This window comes from Bombina bombina, chromosome 6, assembly GCF_027579735.1.
Source record: "Bombina bombina isolate aBomBom1 chromosome 6, aBomBom1.pri, whole genome shotgun sequence".
NCBI lineage: Eukaryota > Metazoa > Chordata > Amphibia > Anura > Bombinatoridae > Bombina > Bombina bombina.
This window is the reverse complement of record NC_069504.1, coordinates 522,754,287-522,770,494: the sequence shown is the minus strand read 5'-3', so window position 1 is coordinate 522,770,494 and position 16,208 is coordinate 522,754,287. Positions and strand designations below refer to the sequence as shown.

Here is a 16,208-nt window from a genome sequence, read left to right as displayed (position 1 = left end):
CAAACACCTAACGCATGTGAAATATGTACCATCCCCCACCGCAATAACTAATAAAATGTATTAACCCCTAATTCGTCAACCCCCAAATCGCAAAGTATCTAATAAAGTTATTAACCCCTAATCTGCCACCCACCCACAATGCAAAGTATCTAATTACACTATTAACCCCTAGTCTGCAAACCCCCACATCGCAAAGTACCTAATAAATGTATTAACTCCTAATCCGCCATCACCCACATCGCAAACTACCTATTAACACTATTAACCCCTAAACCACCAACCCCCACATCACAAAGGACATAATAAAAGTAATAACCCCTAATCCGCCACCCCCCACATCGCAAACTACCTATTAACACTATTAACCCCTAAACCGCCAACCCCCCACAACGCAAACTACCTAATTAACCTATTAAACCCTAATCTGCCACCACCCCCACAACGCAATCTAACTATTAGCACTATTAACCCCTAAACCGCCAACCCCCACATGGCAAACTATCTATAAACACTATTAACCCCTAAACCGCCATCCCCCCACAATGCAAAGTATTAATCTAATCTCTAAACCCCCTAACCTAACACTCCCTAAATTAACCCCAATTAACTACACTTACATAAAATAAAAAAAACTACCTTATTAATAATAATTACCAAACATAAAAAATACTATCTTTATATTGAAAAAAAAGATGAAATTAAAATAAAAAATCTAATATTATACAAAATAAAAAAATCGAAGATTACAGAAAAAATAATTGAAATTATACAAAATAAAAAAATGTAAACCTAATCTAATACCCATATAAAAACAAAAAAGCCACCCCAAAATAAAAACACCCCCTAATCTAACACTAATCTACCAATAGTCCTTAAAATGGCCTTTTGTAGGGGATTGCCCTGAAGAAATCAGCTCTTTTACATAAAAAAAATACAAATTAACCCCTAACAGTAAAGCCCCTAAACCCTCAAAATAAAAAAGACCTAACTCAAAAAGAAATCTAATCTACGCATTGCCCCTAAAGGGGTATTTCTATGGACATTGCCTAGCTCTATTGCTGCCAATTAAAAAATACAAAAGCCCTAATCTAAGAAAAAAAACACCCCAAAAAAACTAAAAAAAAAAACTAACACTAATCCCAAAAAATGTATTCACCATTTATGAAGTTCGTACATCCATCTTCTTCCAGGTTGAGCAAAGTCTTCATCCAGGCGGCGAAGATCTTCTTCCAGGGCGGCATCTTCCATCTTCATCCCAATGGCGCGGAGGCAGAGCGGAGCTGGAACAGTGGGGGCGCAGACATCCGACGTGGAGTGGAGTATGTTATTTTTGCATATTAGTTTAGTTTAATATTAAGACATATCAGTTTGTACTGCCTTTGTAGTTTTAGACTTATAATTCTGTATTTAGGATCTATTTGAATCACAGCCAGAAAGAATATTACAAGGTGAAAATAAAGATTAGTTAAAATGAGATAGAATAAAGACAACAATGGTTGAAAAAAACTATTTTAAAGTCTTAGGGGTTTATTGCGGGTGTTTGTGCGCCTTGAGTTTAGCACTTGTATTACAAGCTGAAAGTAAACGTGATTGATTGACCGCAACAGGATATCGATTCCTATAAGCTCTGGTTAACTGTTTCACAAATAAAAAGGTTTCACAAAACACATCAAAAATACATTACAAAGTGCAGTTACATTCATAATAACACTTTCTGATAAAAAAAACATGTTTAAAAAATTGCACAAAAGAGTTGTAAGGGCTTAAAGATATGTCTTAGGTTTTTTTTTTTTAAAAGCCATGCAAAGGGCATTAACATAGAGATACATGCATATACATTTCTAAATATGTATGTATGTGTGTGTAAATATATATATATAATGTATATGTACATATATGTATTTTTGTATGTGTTTATATGTATTTACAGATATATATATACATATATAAACACATAAATACATATGTATACATATATAGACATATATTTAAGTGCATTGGAGTCCTTTGCAGTTAAGTAGATGAAGTAAAATCATCTTTATGCAATATTCTTATTTAATAAAGTGTTATACTGTATATTTAAATATTTCACATTCCAATGTATTTATAAATGGATATTCCTTTATATATCTGTATATATCTATAAATATATAATCATGTACATATATAGGTATAGATATATATTATACCAAAATACCATCAGATATATAAATAAATATGTATTTGTGAATAAATAGAACATATTCTGCTATGTGAAGAACTTTGGAATGTGAAGTATTCATATTTTCATGCTGGATAAGCGCAAGTGAGAATATGCGATTGGGTTTGCACCACTTTTTTTTGCTCCTTTGACTTCTATGGGGGAATACGTTAACTTGCGCATGATATCCTAAGATTTTTTCAACTTGTAATACGAGAAATACCCAATGCACAAAAAAAACTTACTTCTATAACAGTTAGTGTGCGAGCGGAAGCACAAAATACTGCTCCACTTGTAATCTGGTCCTAGATCGGAATACTCCGATAAAGCATGTTAATCGGGTGTCAGCACAGAAGCCCATTGCTGACCAAGCATCATTAGTAGGCATATTTGTATTTGATAATTACAATTTCTCTAACACAGAGACTGAAAACAGAGAAGGATATCATTGGTGCAGTCAGCTGAGTAAATCCTCCACTTTATACGTTAGTCCTTCAAATATCAGAGAGAAAAATTTTGTTTTATAATACAATACATTGCACAATTGGTAAGAAACACCGGACAGTGTGAGGCACAAATGCAAAACCCTACCCAGATAGATCTAATTCTTTTTTCATTTTTTTAAAAAGATAAACTGAACATTTTCCCTTCCATAATTTTAATATTTAAAAGTAATTACTCCACATTCTGCATTAAAATAACATAACATTATCATCACCACATTACCTGGGACAGTATTAATTGAGTCCAACAACTGATTAACTTCTGTGAAGTCTATGTCCTTACTTTCAAATTCTGCATTTGTGGAAATATTTAAGTTTATATCGGTATTGAAGTATTCATTAAGTCTGCAAAAGCAAAGAAGAACATGGTCTAAAAAAAAACACTTTACACAAATGAACATAGATTGCACAGAACACACTTTCAGATAGGCTTGTGAAAAAACAAAGTAGCATTACCGATGAAGTAGCACTGGGCATTTAATGTAACCCATTTACATTCTATTTTTTTTTTTAAACATAAACAGAAATACAGTCAGCATTACAGCTTAAATTGGCAATTACCTGTTGGTTGTACGCAATGCTGTCTGCAGCAAGGGAAGAAGAAGGAGAAGAATTGTTAGTTATATATAACATAATCTTATACTATGCCATACTTTATGCTTTTCTTTTTCAACATTTTGCAGTCTAGCATTTTAAAGGCTTATAGCAAATCATTAACACCTACTTGCCTAGATTACAAGAGGAGTACACAAATATTAGCACTATTGAGCACTAATAGTGCTAATACAATAGAGCTCTTATTCTTGTGCCCGTATTAAAAGATGAAAGCAAAAAGGTAGAGAAAGTCTCAGGCCCGCTAATATCCAGAGATTGGATAGCACAGCCGCCATAACTCTCACCTTATAGACTTCTATGGGATGCACTACAAAACTCTGTTTTGGCTTTGCTCTGCTCGAACACTAACCCAAAGGTGTGCTACAAAATCGTTATATAGTTTTGTTCTTCACTCAGAATAAGATTGTTATTTTTATTTAGTATATATGTTGTGACGACCCAAGGTTATCCAACCCTGCACCAGTCACTTATTTGGCACAGAAAGGGTTTTCAGCCCCCTTTTCTGTCACCTACAGCTCAAATGCTGCCACCACTTAAATTTATTAAAGGGAAAATCTTAAGGAAAACCCCAGACTTTACACATTAACTCTAGAAATACAATTTAGCAGAAAATAACTTAAAATTATACAGTTCTAATATTCCAGTCTCTTTCAGTAAAGTGGTTCAATTATTAGACAAAGGCCAAACTTAATAAAGGAATTATTTATTATGCCAAAAATATTATGCACAATGCATTAATAATAAAAAGTTGTTACAAATAAAATTACACACGCAAACAGTGTTTTAAAATAAAAAGGAGAAAAACAGAATTGAATACTTTACTAGCTTCAAGATCTGCGCCAGGGGAATGGCAAGAAAATGATGGCTCCTTACTTCTGTACAGCAGCTCCCCTTGTAAGAATGACAATCTTATTGTTAAAAAATAAGATTCTTAAACCTACTTCTCAGAGATCATGTTGCTTAACCACACCCTCCTGGGCGGGCTAAGAAACCCCACTGTCTTTACAACCTTCAATAGACTAAATTTCTTGCCTGAATTTATACAATCCATTATCATTCCTGCTAGGTAAGAAATTTCTATATTTACATATTTAGAACCTCTTAGTTTTATTGGGAGAACCAGTTTGATATCAAATATGCCATAGGTTGTCATATTTACCTGCCGTTAAGGTTATAACACTTTTAACCCACATATGTACATAATATACCAATGTCCTGTCAGTGACCTGGTCAGTTTTTGTAATGAAGGGCCTGTTTTGCATCATGCATTCTATTGACAGCTTAAGCCATAAACTTTATCCTGTGTATCTCTGTGACTAAGAGCTTCAGTGATTTTATGACTCAATGCATACACACTAACATTTGGTGGCTAGTTAGAGGGTTCTGGCACTTCAAAGAAAATACAAACACAATTCTTCTTGAAAACAAATAACTGTTTTGAGTGCAAGCTACACAAAGTTAACTCCTTAGCAGCTGAATCCTGAGATATTTGTGACACCTCCCCCAATAAGAGACGCAAAAGGGGGTGGCTACGAGCCACTCCCGATGCGTATCAAAAGGAGCTTCCCCTTGCGGTGAGAACACCATTGCCAGACAGATTGCACCTAGCAGCTTTGGCAGCAGGATGCCCTCCTTTTAAAAGTGACACACTAGTTGCTCTACCCAACTGATTGATTGATCCATGAATAACACATCATCCCCTGTTACAGAGGTGCCTGTGAAACCTAGTGTCTTGCTACCTATGGTGTGCTCTCTAAACATATTGTGTGCTGTCAGTTGCTGCTTAACTACCATAGGCTCTTGCCCTCCCACTGGAGTAGAATTCCTGTACTCCTGCACTCTGTTATGGTTGGTAGGGGGTTGACTAACTGCCCCCCACCTCCTCACTGTGCGTTCTAACTGCTGAACCTGCGGAGGACACTGATGCTGCACATCTATCAGTGTATTTGCTGAATGGCACTGTGGGGCTGTGTAAATACACTTCTCTGTACTCCTCCCCCTGTGCCTGCAGTCTGTGTCAGTCTCTGTCCCCTAGCCTGTGCAGGCTGTTTATAGGTCACAGCTGAGGTTACTGGGGTCTCTGTCACCCACAATCTTTCACACTCACTCTGGGGGTTCCTCAAAGAGTATCCGGTACCCTCCTCCCCCACACACTCTGAAATCTGTGGCTTTGCTGCTTCTGTCATAGAGTGGGCTAGTTTGCCCCCCTGCTCTCTCTCACAGTCAGTCTGCCACTTTGCATAATCACACAGAATCTGGTATCCTTTTGACACTGGTGCAGACAAGCACACATCTTCCTTCTGCCATTTATCCCAACTATTGTGTCTTTTCACAGGGTACCGAATTGTCCCTGGCAGAGACTGGCACACATCATCCAGCGGCCCAGTCACCCAGTCATTCTCTCCCCCGTCAATCTCACCTCCTTCTATAGAATCCACTGATTCAATCACAGGCAGACACGCACCCCTCATCTGCCTTCTCTCACAAACAGCTCCTCCCTGTACAGGTAAACTCAGTTCAGGCACAGACAGACCCACACAATCTATCGGCCTTTCTCCACCATCAGTTTCTCCCTGACCAGCTAATGGTAATTCTGCCGATACTGCTGGTTTAAGTACAGGAAGACACACACCGTCTGTCTGTCGTTCTCCCCAGTCAGCATCTCCTCGTACAGCTTCACCTCTCAGCACAGACACCCCCAGTTCAGGCACAGCCCTGCGCACACATGCACTCTGTCCTCCCTCCTGGTCATAATGTCTCTGAGCATTTTTATACACAGCCCTTTCCACATAAGGGTCCGCAACTAATGTCACTAGGTCACATGTAGCATTGTCAGGCACATAAAGAGATAACAATCTACCCAAATCAGTACCCAGTAAAACATCATTAGGAATATTTTCAGATACCCCCACATTTCTTAAACCTTTCCCCACTCCCCAATCAAGATATACACGTGCCATAGGCACTGCAAGTTTCATTCCCCCAATCCCTTTAACTGCTAGAGTCTTTCCAGGGATAATGTTCTCAGAGTTCACTAGCTTTGGATGCACCATAGTCACTTCTGCACCTGTGTCCCTTAGCCCTAGGGTTACCTTATCTCCAACAGTCATAGGTTGCAAGTTCTCATGGTTGTTTTCCTCTGGACAGGTAACAAACAAAATAGATGCTGGTACTTCTGAGGGATTACTTCCTCCAGCTGATTGCCCCAAGTTAATCCTCTCTGGGCAAGTGGAGCTGATGTGGCCCACTTTGTTGCAAATAAAACATCTGCGGGTATCCCCCTGCCCAGATGCAGCACTCGCCCCTCCTTTCCCAGAGGGAGCAGATACACTGGATAAAGGCACAGCAGGTTTTGTGAAGGGGGGTCGTGCAGCAGCTCCTTTACAGGTGGATCCCCCCTTAGAAAAGGATTTCCTCCCATACTCTGGAGACCTGTTAGCTGTGTAAAAATCAGCCAGCTCGCCAGCTTCCAATGCTGTTATGGGCTTCCGATCTAAAACCCATTCTTGAACTCCGGCTGGGTACAGCTGCATAAACTGTTCCTTCACAATCAAATCTTCCAGCTCCTCCATAGTGGCAACTTTTAATCCTCTGACCCACTGTTTAAAGGCTGTCCTCAAGTTCCCAACAGCTGTAATATAGCTCTCTGACAAACCTTTCTGCAGAGAACGAAATTTCTTTCTGTACACCTCAGGAGTAAGATTGTATCTTCTGTGCAGGGCAGCTTTAATGGAATCATAGTCCTGATCAAACTCTGGGGGTAGTTCAGCAAACGCCTCCAGTGCAGGACCTTTCAGGCCAGGGGTAAGGTACTTGGCCCACTGCTCCCTTGGCAACTGGAACTGTCTGCAAACTTTCTCAAAGCTACGCAGGAATACATCCACATCTCCATCTTTCTCCAGGGTGGGAAAGTTCTCTGCACCCACTCTGGGAGCAGGTAGGTCTCTAGGTTCACCAACAACAGGTGAGGCCATCCCTCTCTCCAACCGTGCAAGCTGTAGCTGATACTCTCTCTCTGCCTGTCGTTCAGCAGCCTGTCTTTCAGCTGCCAGAACCTCTCTCTCAGCTGCCAGAGACGCCTGTCTCTCAGCCACAACAGCCTGTCGTTCAGCAGCCTGTCTTTCATAAAACTTTGTAATCAGTTCCATGCGCAAACTTGCATCCACTGAGCCCATATGTTTAAGAACAGTTTGCAAATAACAGTCCAAGGGATCCCCAGATTCTGATTAATCACTGCCCCCAGCCGCAGACATCTCTCCTGAGACCTCAACTGGTGTGATTTGGCTGTTATCATATTCAACAAGAGCTTGTATTAGTAAATCTTTGTTCTTTGAACGTGTTGGAATATCCCGCTCCTGGCATAGGAGTATAAGTGCCTCTTTAGATCGCTGCTCGTATGCCTCCATGGCAAAAATAAAATAGAAAAGAAAAACAGAGAATAGGGAAGGGGACTGTTTGCAATGTGTGACTATATAATGCACTGAGTTTTAGCCTTTGGAAATTGTAAGAAACAATTTCTTTTAGTACCGGGATTTCCACACTAGCAAATCCTCAAGCACTAAAATCTAATAATAAAAAAAATTATCTACACCGCTGCCCACCAATTTGTGACGACCCAAGGTTATCCAACCCTGCACCAGTCACTTATTTGGCACAGAAAGGGTTTTCAGCCCCCTTTTCTGTCACCTACAGCTCAAATGCTGCCACCACTTAAAATTTATTAAAGGGAAAATCTTAAGGAAAACCCCAGACTTTACACATTAACTCTAGAAATACAATTTAGCAGAAAATAACCTAAAATTATACAGTTCTAATATTCCAGTCTCTTTCAGTAAAGTGGTTCAATTATTAGACAAAGGCCAAACTTAATAAAGGAATTATTTATTATGCCAAAAATATTATGCACAATGCATTAATAATAAAAAGTTGTTACAAATAAAATTACACACGCAAACAGTGTTTTAAAATAAAAAGGAGAAAAACAGAATTGAATACTTTACTAGCTTCAAGATCTGCACCAGGGGAATGGCAAGAAAATGATGGCTCCTTACTTCTGTACAGCAGCTCCCCTTGTAAGAATGACAATCTTATTGTTAAAAAATAAGATTCTTAAACCTACTTCTCAGAGATCATGTTGCTTAACCACACCCTCCTGGGCGGGCTAAGAAACCCCACTGTCTTTACAACCTTCAATAGACTAAATTTCTTGCCTGAATTTATACAATCCATTATCATTCCTGCTAGGTAAGAAATTTCTATATTTACATATTTAGAACCTCTTAGTTTTATTGGGAGAACCAGTTTGATATCAAATATGCCATAGGTTGTCATATTTACCTGCCGTTAAGGTTATAACACTTTTAACCCACATATGTACATAATATACCAATGTCCTGTCAGTGACCTGGTCAGTTTTTGTAATGAAGGGCCTGTTTTGCATCATGCATTCTATTGACAGCTTAAGCCATAAACTTTATCCTGTGTATCTCTGTGACTAAGAGCTTCAGTGATTTTATGACTCAATGCATACACACTAACATTTGGTGGCTAGTTAGAGGGTTCTGGCACTTCAAAGAAAATACAAACACAATTCTTCTTGAAAACAAATAACTGTTTTGAGTGCAAGCTACACAAAGTTAACTCCTTAGCAGCTGAATCCTGAGATATTTGTGACATATGTATATACTTTTAAATATGCATAGATAGATTAGATAGATAGATATATAATTGATTGATAGATAGATAGAAAGATATAGATAAGCAGACAAACATAGCTATATAGTTTTATTAAAAAAAAATCTGAGTGACCTACAGCGCTAAACTAGAGGGTAGTTATGCATATTTTACATTCCAATGTTCTTCACATAGAAGAAAATGCTCTTTTTATTTCCATTTCTATATATACCTGATGATTTTTAAAAAAACATTTATATATATATATATATATACTGTATATCACAATTAATAAAACAGATAAGACCCTACCATTTCAGCATACACCCCAGGATGGTATACCGCTGTGCTAGCAACCTACGAGATCTGCTTGTTAAAACAGACCCTGTGAAATGCTATGATGGATCCAAACAAAGTTAAACCCAGCACACAGTCCAACTGGTCAAATCCTCCTGGAGTTACTACCAAACTCCCAATGAACCAAACTGAATAAACAAAAGATGGAGGATATCCAAATATGCCAAATTGTCTTTAATATGATATATTCAGCCCTTAAGTCGTTAAAATCTAATGAAAATTTAATTTTGAAGCAGGCAGATAAGGGCGGAGCTACAGTTGTTTTGAATAAAGTAGATTATAAATCTGAGATTTGTCAACAGTTAAACACTGGGAATGTATATAGGGAGATTCAAGGTAATCCTGTTATTAAAATCAATAGGGAAATACAGACGACCATTAAATTTGCACTAAATAATGGTATTATTGATGAGAAAACTGCCACATTTTTGACAGTTAAAGGGACACTGTACCCAAAAAAATTCTTTTGTGATTCAGATAGAGCATGCAATTTTAAGCAACTTTCTAATTTACTCCTATTATCAATTTTTCTTCGTTCTCTTGCTATCTTTATATGAAAAAGAAGGCATCTTAGTTTTTTTCTTGGTTCAGCACTCTGGACAGCAGTTTTTGATTGGTGGATTAATTTATCCACCAATCAGCAAGGACAACCTAGGTTGTTCACCAAAAATGGTCCGGCATCTAAACTTACATTCTTGCATTTCAAATAAAGATACCAAGAGAATAAAGAACATTTGATAATAGGAGTAAATTAGAAAGTTGCTTAAAATTGCATGCTCTATCTGAATCACAAAAGAACATTTTTGGGTACAGTGTCCCTTTAAGGATCCCATTACACCTGTTTTATATATTTTGCCCAAGATCCACAAGTCCTTGACTGTTCCACCCGGACGCCCGAATGTGGCTGGGACTAACTCTATTTTTTCAAAGGTCTCGATATTTTTGGATAAAATATTAAGACCCCTGGTGGAGAAGTCCAGTACTTTTGTAAGGGACGCTAATGATTTCTTACTAAAACTGAAGGATTTGCAACTCCAGACTGACAAATGTATTCTTTTCAGTCTGGATGTTGCTAGTCTATACACATCTATTACTCATGTAAGTGGTTTAGGGGCAGTACAACATGCACTATTGACTGCTGGTATTCACTCGATGGCACAGATTTGGTTCATTATGCAATTATTGGAGATAATACTTTACAATAATTATTTTTTATTTGAGGATTTTTTTTATTTACAGTTACAGGGTACGGCCATGAGCTCCAACGTCGCCCCGAATTCTGCCAACATTTTTATGAATCTCTTTGAAGAGAAATTTGTGTTTGACAATTCCCTGTTTCATCAATGTGGCGCCACCTGGTGGTGCTACATTGACGATATATTTGGGATATGGCTGGGCGACGTTGGAGACCTTGAGCTGTTTGTTGCTGAGTTAAATAACTCTACATGCAACATTAAATTCAAGTTATCTTATAGTGAGGTATGCATTGATTTTTTTGGATGTGACTGTTTCTAAGGATGGATATGGCTTTAAGACTGATATTTTCAGGAAAGACATGGATAGAAATAACCTATTGGTTTATAATAGTGCCCATCACCCTGCTTTGATAAAGTCATTACCCAAAAGTCAGATGCTAAGGGTTAAACGCATTGTAACTGGGGAGTCAAAGGTTAGACTCTCAGAAATGGGAGACAAATTTTTGCAGAGGGGGTACTCTGGTGATTTGATATTAAACACCATTAATACTGTATCCCAGATGGATAGGGATTCGCTTTTAAAACCACAGCAATCTGGAAAAAAAAATAATAAGGATGATAAGAGAATCATTTTTGTGTCTGAGTATTCTCGACAAAGCTAGCAGGTTTCAAGAATTATTCGTACACATTGGGATATCTTAAGTAGATGCAATTTGGGTGTGGAGGAGTTTAGCCAATTGTCAATGCCAGCTTACAAGCTTAAGAGATGTTCTAATTTGTGCAGACATTGGCTCTGGAAAAACACTATCCCAACATTACATCACTAAGAAGAATTTAGGCTGTTTTCCTTGTCTTGGATGCAGTAATTGCAATTCAATAATTAAAAGCCCATACTTTTTACATCCACATACTGGACATAAATTTTATTATAAGGAACATTATACAGGTAACAACAGCTATGTGATATATATGATCAAGTGCCCTTGTGGGCGGGCCTATATTGGCGAGTCTTCCAGGAGGGTCCGTGACCGCATCACAGAACACAAAAGCAACATTAGATGTAAGGTATTGACAGCTCCTGTTGCCCATCATTTTTTAACAGCAGGTCACCATATTAGTCAACTCCGGTTCCAGGTTATTGAGCAGATCAAGGTACCCAGAAGAGGTGGAAATAGAGATCTTTTGCTCAAACAACATGAGACTTTTTGGATCTTTCATCTTGATACCCTGGAACCGAAGGGGTTAAATAGGGATATAAATTGGTCAGTATTCTATTAGTGGACATTTCTAGTGTTATGTTCTATTGGTGTTCTGCATAAAATGTATTATCTGGGATCTGTACCTATAACTTTGTATGTGTCTATAAATCTAAAATAAGTTATTCTAATAGAAGTGTATTGATTGTTGTTAACAATTTTTATTAGACATAGCCATCATAGTTATGTGTTGTCCAATTGTGGGTTTCTAATTAATGCTTGGTACACTGTATTTATATACAGACACTATTTTGTTTAGTGGATTAAGGATTTGTCTGGGGGTTTCATAGCTGTTTGTTTTTATTGTTTGTCAGATTCACCCTATGTTAGAACAGTAGATGGCGCTAGTAGCTATAAGCAGAATGCTTATGATAGATTGTAAGGGTAAATCCCAGAAGGCTATTTAAACAGGTGTATCTGCACAATTGTTTAACACATGATTAAGGGGCATGTAGCCCCGAAACGTTGTGGCTGTTTTTGACCTTGTTATGATTTGAATATATCATATTAAATACTATGATGGACACACTTGGTTGAAGTCCACTAAAAAGGGCTGTTTTAAATGTGGAGACTGCATCGTATGCGACAGCATGTTAAAAGGTGACATGTTTCAACACCCACATAAAAACAAGAGTTACTAAAAATAATTATAGGTTGACTTGCACCAGCACACATGTCATCTACATCTTGATTTGTCCATGCTCCATAGTTTATGTAGGTAAAACGGTCACTACATTCGGGAAAGAGTGGGCAACCATCACTGTGCGATAAGGGAAGCCCTTTCCAAAGGGGACTCTGATCAGTCAGTTTCCCGCCACTTTGCCCGTTGCAGACACAGTGTCTCTAGTCTAAGGACTATGTTTTAGTTGACCATGTACCACCACTACTAAGGGGAGGCAATAGGACTAATCAGCTACTTCGTCTGGAGACCAGATGGATTTATACATTGGATACCATATCACCCAAGGGGTTGAATACAATGCTGGATTTGGGCCATTCTACTCAGGGGACTGAGACATACATGATTGTCGTCTAGTACCTGCATTAACCCAATAATGTTTCTATACTACCTGACTATTATTACTGTCTAAGTCAGCACTGTGAAGTAACTGTATATTATAGAATGAGAGTGCTGACCATTGGATTAATCTAAGTGTCAGGGTTTTTCCCTGTTTTGTTTGCCATGTGCTGCTGGCAGCCATTTTACTCACCTCTCTTGCTGACTATGGTACATTGTGGGGGATGCTGCTCATTTCCTGCACTTCCTTTTATGGCCAGACTGGTGTGCATCATCTGTGTGAGACAGGATGCAGTCTCAGAATTCTGATGTCATCACTTATTATTTAAAGGGCCTCTGTTCAGAATGCTTTGCCTTTGCGTTGTCTCAGACCTGTTTATGAGAGTTCCTGTGTATTACCTGGCTGTCTGACGTCCTTCATGGTTCCTGATCCCTGGCTTGTTCCTGACTCTGCTGTTTTCCTTGTTCCTGATTCCAGCTCGACTCACTATTCGCTTTGGCTCCTGACTCGGCTCGTCTGACTACCAGCTCTGGTTTTGACTCCTGGCTTGTTATTTGACTTGTGGACTTTTTATTATTTTTTTGTTATTAATAAAGGTGTGATTATTTTTGCACTTCTCGTCTCAGTCTGATTCCTGGCACCCTGAAACTAAGTCCTCTGCTATAAGGTTTTTCTACCATACTCTCTTTTGCACAAATGCTAAATGCGGCATTATTGTGCAGCATTATATACATGGATGCTAATTGTTGCATTACGGTGCATTGTTATATGTACAGTGCTATGCATTATGATGCTTTACTTTATTTGGGACTGTAATTATTTTTTTCACTATTTTTTATTAATTGACGTTTTTTTATTAATTGATGTGTTTTTATTAATTAATATTTTAACTGTAAGTTACATAATTCCGCCTTTTATATTTTCTAGAATTTCAGGAGACCGGTAGATGGTATTGGTTATAGTGGCATCATCATATTACACGCCCCCTTGGTGCACGTGTCAGCACGAGTCGAGCATTGATGATGTCATAACTATTGGACACAACACGTGGGCTGCAGTGGCGGATTAGCATTCAGAGACTACACATTTGGGGTATTTAAGGTAACGATTTTAGAAGGTTGATATATAGCTCTGTATAGATTTCTTGCTATATCTTGCATTTTACAAAGAGAACGTAATGTTCTCAAAATGTTATGCTTTTTTAATTTACGTTATTAAATGTTACATTTTATTATGATCTAAACCAGTGAGTGCCTTTTTCACTTTTGCAAAACTTGGATATTCTTTGAAGCTGCACCTTGGTAGTTTGGTAGTTGGCTATTTTGGATTATGGAGTACCTGTTCTAGTGACTTTTTTTGTATTATATATATATATATATATATATATATATATACATATATATATATATATATATATATATATATATATACATATATATATATATATATACATATATATATATATATATATATATATATATATATATATATATATATATAAAATAAACAATTTCCAGTTCAGCCCACCAATGGACAGCTCGCCTGGGTGCAAGGATGCAAGATGCACTCTCAGGACATTCTCAAAACCAGTTTAATGGAACGTTTTCGGGGTGTTGAAGGGGTTGTCAACCCCGAAAACGTTCCATTAAATTGGTTTTGAGAAAGTCCTGAGAGTGCATCTTTTGGTTTCTATATATATATATATATTGATATATAAATATATACAGGAATAGATATTATATATATATATATATATATATATATATATATATATATATATATATATATAAAAAAATGTATTTAGAAATACAAACAACATTTTCTTCAAAGTAAAACATATTAAAAGATATTAAAAAATTGATTTTTCATGTTTAAATGTATTTGAGTAGAAATGGCTCCAAAGGGTACACACACATATATATATATATATATATATATATATATATATATATATATATATATATATATATGTGTGTGTGTGTGTGTATGTATATATATGTCTGTGTGTGTGTGTGTGGTGTATATATATATATATATATATATATATATACAGTGCATGTGTTTATGTACAACCCCAATTTCGAAAAAGTTAGAAAATGCAAAAAACAAACAAAATTAGTCATTTGAAAATGTAATTCTGCCTGTACTATATTGAAAACACATTATTAACACATTATTTGATATTTTTCTTTATGAATTTTATGTATTTTTGAAAATATACACTCATTTCATATGATGACTACAACACACTCCCAAAACGTTGGGACAGGGGCAATTTAAGACTAATAGCGAAGTGACAAGATGAAATAAGAAGGTGATGTGAAACAGGTTGAGGTAATCATGTAATCATAGTATATAAGGAGCCTCCAAAAAGGCCTAGTCCTTGAAGAGCAAGGATGGTTCGAGGCTCACCGATCTGCCAACAGATGCGTCAGCGAATAATCCAACACTTTGAGAACAACATTCCCCAAAGACAAAATATGGGCATGAAAAGAGGTAACTAAAAGCTGTTTAAATTTAAAGTGAAACTAGCAGGAAGTGTGTGTTTGTGTACAGCCTAGGCATCTATTGTTCATTGGCTGAAAAAAGTTGTTTATGACAGAAGCATACGTTAGAAAAACAATAAACAATTAACTTTGTTAAAAAAATTACTTGAATATTTGTTTTATGGTTCATATTTATTTTTCATATAACATTTTTAGATTTTGCTTTATAGTTCCCCGTTCATGTGGGACTGTTTGATCTTTGCTCCCTGACATCTCAAAAACTTATGAAGGAGAAAGGCCAGGTAGCTTTCATCCAGGTTTTTTCTTACATATCATTTAGGTATCATTGAGTTTGTTGTACACTATCAACATGCTGCCCACTGATAACTAAATGTATTGTTCTTCCATTTGACAAAAGATTCCTTTGCTTAGATTATATCACCTTACATGTACTACTCTTACCTTTACAAATTCAACTTTGTCCGGTCCTTTGAATATCTCTTGAACAGTCTCCATCAAGTCTTTGGACAGGTCAAGGCTCTTTCCACAATTAATTAGCTGCTCGTATAATGATTCTAATTTCAGGGTTTTTTCCTCTCTCAGAGCATTGACCTTTTCTTCATGTTTTGACACAACTGCATCCATCACTTCAGTATAATGATTCTCAAAATGCTGCTCTTGCCTTACATAATTTTCCTGTAAGATTGCACAAAACAGTTACGTGATATGTGCTTTGAGTACGTACTCTATGCTCTAATTTTACTTACCTCCACAGTGACAAATATTTCTTCCAGGTGACTGGCAAAGTTTTCCATCTGTGTAATTTGTTCTTCCAATCTGGACATATTTTTGTGAATTTCTTTCTGTGAAGTCAATTAAATGATTTAGCCTAATTACAGAATG

General features: G+C 37.1%; 1 protein-coding gene across 2 annotated transcripts in view; it reads right to left on the bottom strand.

Moving 5' to 3' along the window:
- Positions 1-16,208, bottom strand: part of FSD2 (fibronectin type III and SPRY domain containing 2) — a 195,138-nt gene that overhangs the window by 136,330 nt on the left and 42,600 nt on the right. For both annotated transcript variants that reach the window (XM_053717427.1, XM_053717428.1), the window contains exons 3-6: positions 16,073-16,168; positions 15,768-16,001; positions 3,265-3,287; positions 2,927-3,048 (exon numbers count right to left, since the gene is read on the bottom strand). In XM_053717427.1, coding sequence (XP_053573402.1) covers positions 2,927-3,048; positions 3,265-3,287; positions 15,768-16,001; positions 16,073-16,168 — 475 coding nt within the window. The remainder of the gene's footprint in view (positions 1-2,926; positions 3,049-3,264; positions 3,288-15,767; positions 16,002-16,072; positions 16,169-16,208) is intronic.